Consider the following 10307-nt stretch of genomic DNA (forward strand, 5'->3'; position numbering starts at 1 on the left):
TTGTACTGGACACCTGACCCACAGGTTCTCTCCCCTTCCCTAAACTAAGACAAATCTCTCCCAGGTGACACTGTGCACAAGACTCCTCACTCTTGGCAGCAGAGGCCATTCTCCCTGGCCATGAGGAGACCATAATATGCCAGGTGGCATAGGCAACCTGTAGTGTCTTAAGCCAAGCTAGGATTCGAAGTCGCTGTCCATCCAGCTCCAGGTCTCTTAAAGGAAGACGCTCATATCTTGGGCCAGGGAGAGCCCTAGACAATACACTTCACTTGCACCAGCGCACTGGAGCTGCCTGGGAGGCCTACCTTGACTTAAAACACGCTTAGCCCCATCAAGTCTAACATTTTTATCCGGGCATTAGGAAACACAGCCCGTAGGTTGTGTCATTCTCTTCCCAGGAATATCTTGCCTGTGGAACCCAAGGAGGCTGCAGGAGGCCCTAGCTTGAGCTGAACAAGATCCTAGCACCGGGGGAACCCTTCCTACAGGACCTTGGTTCCTTCTCTCTCCACAAGGCCCAAGTCCTAATTACAGGGTAACTTGGCCACCCAACCTTCGCTCCCCAAGGCTGCGCATGGAGAGAGGAAAAAACAATTAGCGGCCCTCAGTTTCCCCTTTTCACGGAGAGCCAACAAACGACAGGCCGCCGGAGGGGGACGCCCGGATGACCTTGCACCTAAGAGCCCTCGGTGTTCGATTGCCCAGGTCCTTTAATATTTTAAGGGCAGTATGTGAGGGGGGGCCAGGACCAGACAAGTTGGGTTGCAGCAGAACCGGAACCCACCACCTGCCTCGCCACGTGCGCCATCCCGCCAAGTTCCGGCGCGGGCTGGGGGCACCATGGACTCCCAGGATGCCACTCAAGAGACCCCTCGGGCCGAAAAGTCGGGAAGCAGCGCCCGAGGGGGGGTGAGGATGGGGGGGTGAGGATGGGGGCACGAGGCCTGTGGACTCCCGCATCCGATCCCTCCCCCCCGCGTGGCCCTTCAGGCTCCCGCGAGCGGTCCCTCAGAACTCGGGTTTCTGTTCAGGGTCTCCGCGGCCCTCGAGTGCCCCCGCCCCGCCCGCCAGCTCCCCGGGGTGCTGCGGGGCATCTCCGTAATCCTCCATCCCCGCCGCTGGGGTACAAGCCCTACTCCAAGGGTCCAGGCCGGCCCGCACCCCGCGTCTCACTCCCCCCCACCCCACCCCCGCTGGCGTGACCTTGACGGGGCCGGCCCCCCGCCCCGGCCCGCCCTGGGGGCGGCGTCTCGGGCCGACGGCGCGGTGGGGCGGGGGCGAGGGCGCGGGCTCCGGGCGGCGGCGCAGGCCGGCCCGCCAGTCCTCACCCGATCTCGTCCGCGCCCGAGTTGTTCATGGCGGTGGCGGCGGCGGCGCTCGGCGTCCCCGGGCCTCCTGGCTCGCTCCCGCCTCCGGAAGGTCACCCACTCCGTCGCCCTCCCCTCAGCCGCGGCCCGGATCTGCGCAACGGCGGCGGCGGCGGCTGCTACCTCCTCCCCTCAGCGCCAACGGTCACCGCGCGTCCCCGCGCCGCCGCGCCGCCGCCCTGCGCACGCCCGGGCGCGCTCCCGCACGGGGCCTCCGGAGGAGGAGCCAGGGGTGCCGCCGCGCGTACGTACGTGTGTGCGTACGTGCGTGCGGCCTAGTCTGCGCCAGCACAGACTTGCCCGCTGTCCTCAGGGTTGGAGCTTGGCGCGGCCGCGGGGCGCTCTGGGAAATGGAGTTCCGCGCCAATCCCGACAGGGGAGGAGATGTGCGCCGACCAAGCCACGTGCGTGCGTACGTGCGCGGGCAGGAGGGCGGGCGCGCGCTGGTCGGCGTTCGGGCCTGTGCAAAGCTCGCGCAGGCGCAGGCGCGGTTTCCTCTCCGCGGGCTGCTTGGGGGCCCTTGGTAAGGTCCACGCCGTGCACTGCGACTGGGCTGTGCGCTGCGCCCGCTACAAGTGCACGTCCTGCACCCTGGCTCCGCCTCCCGTCCCCATTCCACAGAAGATGAGATTGAAGATTGGAGGCTAAGAAAGACACCCACCCAAGGTCACTTAGCTAGACTGGGGTCAAAGCACAAGTTAGCAATAATATTGACTCCCAAAATGCTATAAATAGCCAAATGCTGGCGTAGTTATCTCCCTTCGTTGTCTACTGTATTCTTTTCTAAGGGCGTTTATGCCCCCTACCAGAGAACATTTGGCATTGTCTGAAGATACAGGCCGTTCGTTGGTAGAGGCACTGGGGCTTGAACTCAGAGCCTTGAGCTCTTGCTTGTCTTTTCCACTCAAGGCTTTGCACAAACTCTTCCACTTGAGCCACAGGTTCACTTCCACTTTCTTGTTGGTTAATTGGAAACACGAATCTCTTAGCTTCGCCTTCTGTGGTCTTACTTTGAGCCTTGTTCCTCGGACCTCAGCCTGCTGGGTAGTTAGGATTACAGGCACGAGCAGCCTATGTGAGTATGGCTGATAGGGCTGGGCTGGCTGTTGAATGAGGAGGAAGGGAGAGTGACTGGCAATGACATCCTTCCAACTTGTAGATGCCAGGGCTGGGTACTGAGGGACGGAACCTCTTCCTTCTCCGTGTGTTGTGCAAGGAGATGCCCAGGATGCTCACAGCCCCAGATAAGAGCATTTGAAACAGAAGTTGTGCACTGGTGGATCATACCTGTAATCCTGGCTACTCAGGGTGCTGAGATCTGAGCATCCAAGCCAGCCCAGGCAGAAAGGTCTTGAGAGTCCATCTTCAAATTACCAGCAAATGCCAAACCTTTGGGGGATGGGAGGGCTCCAGCGATAGAGCACCAGCCATAAGCAAAAATATCTGAACAAAACATGTGAGTGTGAGACTTTTATCTCCAATTAACTACCCCAAAGCCACAAGTGGAGCTGTGGCTCAAGTGGTAGAATGCTCAAATGGTAGCCTTGAGCAGAAAGAAGCTGAGGGACAGTTGAAGCCCAAGTACAGAACACACACACACACTAAAATAAGTAAACAGAATAAAAAGATGAAAGAAAGTGGGGTATGATGCTTGTAATCCAAACATTCAGTAGGTGGAGACAGGAGGGTGGTAAATTCATTTTCAAAATGCAGTTTTCTGAATAACTGTCATCGTAGATATATGCAAGACCAATACATAATACTGTTTATTCCTTTGTTTGCTACCACAAAATTCACTATCTTGTTTGTTTTGATTTTTTACCAGCCCTGAGCACTGTCCCTGGCTTCTTTTTGCTCAAGGCTAGCACTCTACCACTTGAGCCACAGCACCACTTCCAACCTTTTCTGTTTATGTGTGCTGAAGAATCAAACCCAGGGCTTCATGCCTGCATGGCAAGCACTCTAACAATCAGCCATAGTCCCAGCCCAAAATTCACTATCTTGTTGGGTGCAGGTGACTCATGCTTATAATTCTGGCAGCTCTGGATGGTGATATCTGAAGATCATGGTTCAAAGCCAGCCCAGGCAGGAAGACTGTGAGACTTTTTTTCTTTTTTCTTTTGTAAGACATAGGGCTTGAACTCAGGGCCTGGGAACTGTCCCTGAGCTTTTTCTGCTCAAGGCTACCACTTAAACCACAGCTCCACTTCTGGCGCTTTTTTTTGGGGGGTGGGGGTGGTGAGTTAATTAGCGATAAGAATCTTTCCATCTGGCCTGCTTGTGCTGGCTTTGAACTTCAATCCTCAGATATCAGCCTCCTGAGTATCTAGGATTATAGGCTTGAGCCACTGGGCCTGCCACTATTTCTCCCCATCCTGCTTCTTTTCTTTTTTTTCTTTTTCTTCTTCTTTTTCTTCTTTCTGCCTCTAGTTCTGCTTTCTCTTTCTTTTCTCTTCTTTTCTTCTCTCTCTCTCTCTCTTTGTGCCAGTCCTGGGGCTTGAACTCAGGGCCTGGGCTCAGTCCTTGAGCTTCTTTTTACACAAGGCCAGCACTCTACCACTTGAGCCACAGCTCCACTTCTAGTTTTTTTTTTGGTAGCTAATTGGAGATAAGAGTCTCACAGACTTTCCTGCTTGGGCTTGCTTCAAAACACAATTTTTGGGACTGCAAATGTGTCTTAGTGCTAAAGTGCTAGCCTCGTATACATGAAGCCCGGGTTCAATTCCTCAGTACCACATATATAGAAAAAGCCAGAAGTGGCGCTGTGGCTCAAGTGGCAGAGTGCTAGCCTTGAGCAAAAAGAAGCCAGGGACAGTGCTCAGGCCCTGAGTCCAAGGCCCAGGACTGGCAAAAACGAAACAAAACAACAAAATTCTTAGCTGGGTGCCATTGGCTCAAGACTGTAGTACTATAGCTACTCGGGAGGATGAGATCTGTGGATTTCAGTTTTAGGCCAGCCCTAGAAAGTCAGTCTGTCAGTCTGTGAGACTCTTATCTCCAATAAGCTACTCAGAAAAAGCAGGAAATGTCACTGTGGCTGACACAGTGGTTGAACACTAGCCTTGAGCAAAAGAAGCTCAGGGACACAGCCTGTGCCCAGAGTTGTAGCCCCAGGACCAGCAAAAAACAAGACACAAACAAAAACCACATTTCTTCGATCTCAGCCACCTGAGTAGCTAGGAGGCACTGTCTCCCTCTAGTTTTTTGTTTTGTTTTAGAAATAGTACTGGAATTTGGCCTTCAACTTTCTAGGCACTGCCTTAAGCCATGCCCCCAGCCCTTTTTGCCTTAGTAAGTTTTCCGTGTCTTCAGTTTTTCCTTGCTGTTGGGGTCCTGGGTCCTCCTGTTTTACAATTTCAGAATAGCTAAGATAGCAGGTACATACCACCGTGCCCAGCTTTTATTAGTTGAAATGGATTTCTTTGTTCCTTTTGTCATGCCAAACTTTAAACCAGGATACTCTCAATTTAAGCCTCAGTAGCCCAGAGTTCAAGTACCATTACTGACCAAAAACAAACTCAAGGATGGCCCCAGGCCCAGAGTTCAAAACACAGGACCAGGGGGAAAATTGTTTTCTAATGGCAATATATTGTATTAAGCCAAAACATTTAAAGATTATAAGGCAGCTGGGTGCCAGTGGCTCACGCCTGTAATCCTAGCTACTCAGGACACTGAGATTTGAGGTTCAAGGTTCAAAGCTAGACCAGCCAGGAAAGGCCCTGAGGCTTGAACTCTGGGTCCATGCACTGTACCTGAGGCTCTTCAGCTCAAGGCTAGTGCTCTGCTCCTTGAGACACAGCACCACTTCCAGTTTTTTGGTGGTTAATTGAAAACAAGAGCCTCAGGAACTTTCCTTACAGGGCTGGGTTTGAGCTGAGATCCTCAGAGCTCAACCTCCTGAGTAGTTAGGATTATAGGATTGAGCCACTGGCACCCAGCAGAACTTATCTCTTGAAAAAATAAAGTATAGCCAGGCACTAGTGGCTCATTATACTAGTGGCACTAGTGGCAATAATACTTGCTACTCAGGAGGCTGAGATCTAAGGATCGCAGGTTGAAGCCAGCAGGGGCAGGAAAGATCCTGAAACTTTTTTTTTTGCCAGTCCTGGGGCTTAGACTCAGGGCCTGAGCACTGACTGTCCCTGGCTTCTTTTGCTCAAAGCTAACACTTGAGCCACAGCGCTACTTCTGGCTTTTTCTGTTTATGTGATGCTGAGAATTGAACCCAGGGCTTCATACATGCAAGGCAAGCACTCTGCCACTAAGCCACATTCCCAGCTTTTTTTTTTTTTTTTGGCCAAACCTGGGCCTTGAACTCCGGGCCTGAGCACTGTCCCTGGCTTCTTTTTGCTCAAGGTTAGCACTCTGCCACTTGAGCTACTGACGGTTTTCTATATATAGTGCTGAACCCAGGGCTTCATGTATACAAGGCAAGTACTCTTGCCACTAGGCCATATTCCCAGCAAAAGATCCAGAAACTCTTATCTCTACTTAACTGGCCAAAAGCCAGAAGGGGAGGTATGGCTCAAATGGTAGAGAGTCTTGAGGATGCTTTGAGAAAAGAAAACTAAGCAAGAATACAAGGCCCAGGAAGTTTCCAAAAACACTGCCTCCACAGTGCTGTGCAGCTCCAGGCTTGGGTGGTGGTTGCTTCGTTCTCGAGCTCCATCCATCCAGCCACCATGAGAAGCACCAGCAGCAGCCTGTCTCTTGGGTGCTGCAGCCTCCCGAGGCCCCAAGGCTGCCTGCCACCAGGATGGCTGGAGTGGCCTTAGTCATGAGGCTTTTAGATTTGTTTCCAGGAGGGATTATGGGTCAGAAGCAATCAAGGGTGTAGTGGTTGGTATTGATTTGGGAACGACCAACTCCTGTGTGGCAGTTATGGAGGGCAAACAAGCAAAGGTGCTGGAGAATGCTGAAGGTGCCAGAACCACCTCTTCCATTGTTGCCTTTACAGCAGATGGTAAACGCCTTCTTGGCATGCCAGCAAAGGGACAAGCTGTCACCAACCCAAACAATACATTCTATGCCACCAAACGTCTAATTGGCCGGCGATATGATGACCCTGAAGTACAGAAAGACCTGAAGAACGTTCCTTTTTTTTTTTTTTTTTAGAACGTTCCTTTTAAAATTGTCTGTGCCTCTAATGGTGATGCCTGGGTTGAGGCTCATGGAAAACTCTATTCTCCCAGTCAAATTGGAGCACTTGTGTTGATGAAGATGAAAGAAACTGCAGAAAATTATTTGGGACATGCAGCAAAAAATGCTGTTATCACCGTCCCTGCTTATTTCAATGATTCTCAGAGACAGGCCACTAAGGATGCTGGCCAGATATCAGGGCTAAATGTGCTTCGGGTGATTAATGAACCCACAGCTGCTGCTCTAGCCTATGGTCTAGACAAATCTGAAGACAAAGTCATTGCTGTGTATGATTTAGGTGGTGGAACTTTTGATATTTCTGTCCTGGAAATTCAGAAAGGAGTATTTGAGGTGAAATCCACCAATGGGGACATTTTCTTAGGTGGTAAAGACTTTGACCAGGCTTTGTTACGACACATTGTAAAGGAGTTCAAGAGAGAGAAGGGGGTTGATTTGACCAAAGACAACATGGCACTTCAGAGGGTATGAGAAGCCTCTGAAAAGGCTAAGTGTGACCTCTCTTCATCTGTGCAGACTGACATCAACTTGCCATATCTCACTATGGATGCTTCTGCACCTATGCATTTGAATATGAAGCTGACACGGGCTCAATTTGAGAGAATCGTCACTGACCTTATCAAGAGTTCTATTGCTCCATGTCAGAAAGCTATGCAGGATGCCGAAGTCACCAAGAGTGACATAGGAGAAGTGATTCTTGTTGGTGGCATGACCAGGATGCCTAAGGTTCAGCAAACTGCAAGATCTTTTTGGCCGAGCCCCAAATAAAGCTGTTAATCCTGATGAGTCTGTGGCCATTGGAGCTGCCATCCAGGGAGGTGTGCTAGCAGGTGATGTCACAGATGTGGTACTCCTGGATGTCACTCCCCTGTCTCTGGGTATTGAGACTCTAGGAGGCATGTTTACCAAATTTATTAACAGGAATACCACCATTCCAACCAAAAAGAGCCAGGTGTTTTCAACTGCTGCTGATGGACAGACTCAAGTGGAGATTAAAGTATGTCAGGGTGAGGGCTGGGGATATGGTCTAGTGGATAGAGTGCCTGCCTCGTATTCATGAGGCCCTGGGTTCAATTCCCCAGCACCACATATACAGAAAATGGCCAGAAGTGGCGCTGTGGCTCAAGTGGCAGAGTGCTAGCCTTGAGCAAAAAGAAGCCAGGGACAGTGCTCAGGCCCTGAGTCCAAGCCCCAGGACTGGCCAAAAAAAAAAAAAAAAAAAAAGTATGTCAGGGTGAGAGAGAGATGGCTGGAGATAACAAATTTCTTGGTCAATTTACTTTGATTGGAATTCCTCCAGCCCCTCATGGAGTTCCTCAGATTGAAGTTACATTTGATATTGATGCCAATGGAATTATACATGTTTCAGCAAGAGATAAAGGCATAGGACGGGAGCAGCAGATTGTAACCCAGTCTTCTGGTGGGTTAAGCAAAGACAATATTGAAAATATGGTTAAAAATGCAGAGAAGTGTGCTGAGGAAGACCATCGAAAGAAGGAAGGAGTTGAAGGAATTATTCATGACACAGAAACTAAGATGGAAGAATTCAAAGACCAACTGCCTGCTGGTGAGTGCAACAAGCTAAAAGAAGAAATATCCAAAATGAGGGAGCTCTTGGCTTGAAAAGACAGTGAAACAGGTGAAAACGTTAGGCAGGCAGCATCTTCCCTTCAGCAAGCATCACTGAAGCTCTTTGCAATGGCTTACAAAAAGATGGCATCTGAACGAGAAGGCTCTGGAAGTTCTGGCACTGGGGAACAAAAGGAAGATCAAAAGGAGGAGAAGCAGTAATAGTTGGAGTACACTTTGGAGTGGAGAGGACAGCATACTATGAAGCTTGGGAGTAAAGGGACTTCTGAGTAGAAATGGGCAAACTTCAGTCTTTTTACTGTGTTTTTGCAGTATTCTCTATATAATTTCCTTAATGTAAACTTAGTATTAATTCGCTAATCAATCATTAATGAGTGATAAATGCAACAGTAGAAAGTTCCCAATGTTCTGTCCCTAGCCTGTCATTTTTAAGCATGTAAGGGGGTAGGGAGACAACTTTTTGATCACTATAACGATCAGTTTTTGCTGAAGTGGTCATATTGTCAAGAGGTGAAAACATTTCACACAGAATGAAGGCAGTCTGCTATGCCATGTACCTAGCATGCATGAGACCACATGGAGGTTAAGATCCTTTCAGTTGGCCAAAGTGATACTGTAATGAAAATGAAATGTAACTGAGGCCTTGCAAAGCAAGCTAGCCTGTGCCACGTTTGTAGGTACTGAAGCTAGGTCAATGGAAAACTAAGCTATTTATGTTAGGTTATAGCTTTTAAAACTAAGGTAGTAATGAAGTTCTGAATGTTCCCAAGGCGTACTTTTCTAGTTGTTCTCTTGGCCTGTGTCTGGCACCTACATCCTTGATGATTGTTCTTTTTTTTTTTTTTTTTTTTTTTGGCCAGTCCTGGGCCTTGGACTCAGGGCCTGAGCACTGTCCCTGGCTTCTTTTTGCTCAAGGCTAGCACTCTGCCACTTGAGCCACAGCGCCACTTCTGGCCGTTTTCTGTATATGTGGTGCTAGGGAATTGAACCCAGGGCCTCATGTATACAAGGCAAGCACTCTTGCCACTAGGCCATATCCCCAGCCCGATGATTGTTCTTTTGATCCATTCTAGATTTTTTTTTAATAAATAAATTTGAAAAGCATCAAAAAAAAAAAAAAAAGAATACAAGGCCCAGAGTTCAAGTACTGGCAAAAGAAAGGAAGAAAGAAAGGCAGTCAAGCAGGCAGGCAGGCAGAAAGAAAGGAAGAAAGAAAAGAAAAGAAAAAGAGGGCCGGGAGAGTGCTTGACTAGCACACATGAAGCCCTGGGTTCGATTCCTCAGCACTACATAAACAGAAAAAGCCAGAAGTGGTGCTGTGGCTCAAGTGGTAGAGTTCTAGCCATGAGCAAAAGAAGCCCAGGGACAATGTTCAGGCCCTGAGTTCAAGCCCCAGGACTGGCAAAAAAAAAAAAAAAAAGACGGGATGGGAATATGGTCTAGTGGTAAAGTGCTTACCTTGATTACATGAAGCCCTGGGTTCAATTCCTCAGCACCACATATATAGAAAAAAGCCAGGAGTGGAGCTGTGGCTCAAGTGGTAGAGTGCTAGCCTTGAGCAAAAAAACCAAGCCAGGGACAGTGCTCAGCCACGAGTTCAAGCCCAAGAATGCCACCCCCCCCCAAAAAAAAAAAAAGAAAGAAAAGAGAAGAGAAAAAGAAGAAAGAAAGAAAAAGAAGAAGCTCTTTTCTAAAACTAAACAAAGTGACCAAGATACTGGTGGCTCATGCCTGTAATCTTGGCTACTAAGGAAGCTGAGGTCTGAGGACTGTAGTCTGAAGCCAGCTTGGGCTTTAGTCTGTGAGACTTTTTTTTTTTGCCAGTCCCGGGGTTTGAACTCTGGGCCTGAGCTGCTTTTGCATAAGGCGAGCACTCTAGCCCTTGAGCTGCAGGGCCACTTCTGGCTTTTTTGAGTAGTTTTTTTGTTTCTTTTTTTTTTTTTTTTGCCAGTCCTGGGGTTTGGACTCTGGGCCTGAGCACTGTCCCTGGCTTCTTTTTGCTCAAGGCTAGCACTCTGCCACTTGAGCCACAGCACCACTTCTGGCCATTTTCTATATATGTGGTGCTGGGGAATCAAACCCAGGGCTTCATGTATATGAGGCAAGCTCTCTTGCCACTAGGCCATATTCCCAGCCCCTGTACTCACTCTTAAAATAACCAATCACACTGAAAATAACCCTCAAAAGTCT

At 49.4% G+C, this 10307-nt stretch overlaps 1 protein-coding gene and 1 pseudogene across 5 annotated transcripts in view; one reads left to right on the forward strand and one right to left on the reverse strand.

The window, feature by feature from the left end:
* The window catches only part of Dazap1 (DAZ associated protein 1), a 29907-nt gene extending 28348 nt beyond the window's left edge, over positions 1-1559 (reverse strand). For 3 of the 5 annotated variants that reach the window (XM_048341764.1, XM_048341763.1, XM_048341765.1), the window contains exon 1: positions 1332-1559. In XM_048341764.1, coding sequence (XP_048197721.1) covers positions 1332-1360 — 29 coding nt within the window. In that variant the 5' untranslated portion in view covers positions 1361-1559. The remainder of the gene's footprint in view (positions 1-1331) is intronic. The other 2 variants (XM_048341762.1, XM_048341761.1) reach the window with 1 other exon arrangement.
* On the forward strand, positions 1359-8587 carry LOC125347625 (annotated as a pseudogene).
* Positions 8588-10307: the final 1720 nt, after the last annotated feature.

Source organism: Perognathus longimembris, chromosome 3 (assembly GCF_023159225.1).
Source record: "Perognathus longimembris pacificus isolate PPM17 chromosome 3, ASM2315922v1, whole genome shotgun sequence".
Taxonomy (NCBI): Eukaryota; Metazoa; Chordata; class Mammalia; order Rodentia; family Heteromyidae; genus Perognathus; species Perognathus longimembris.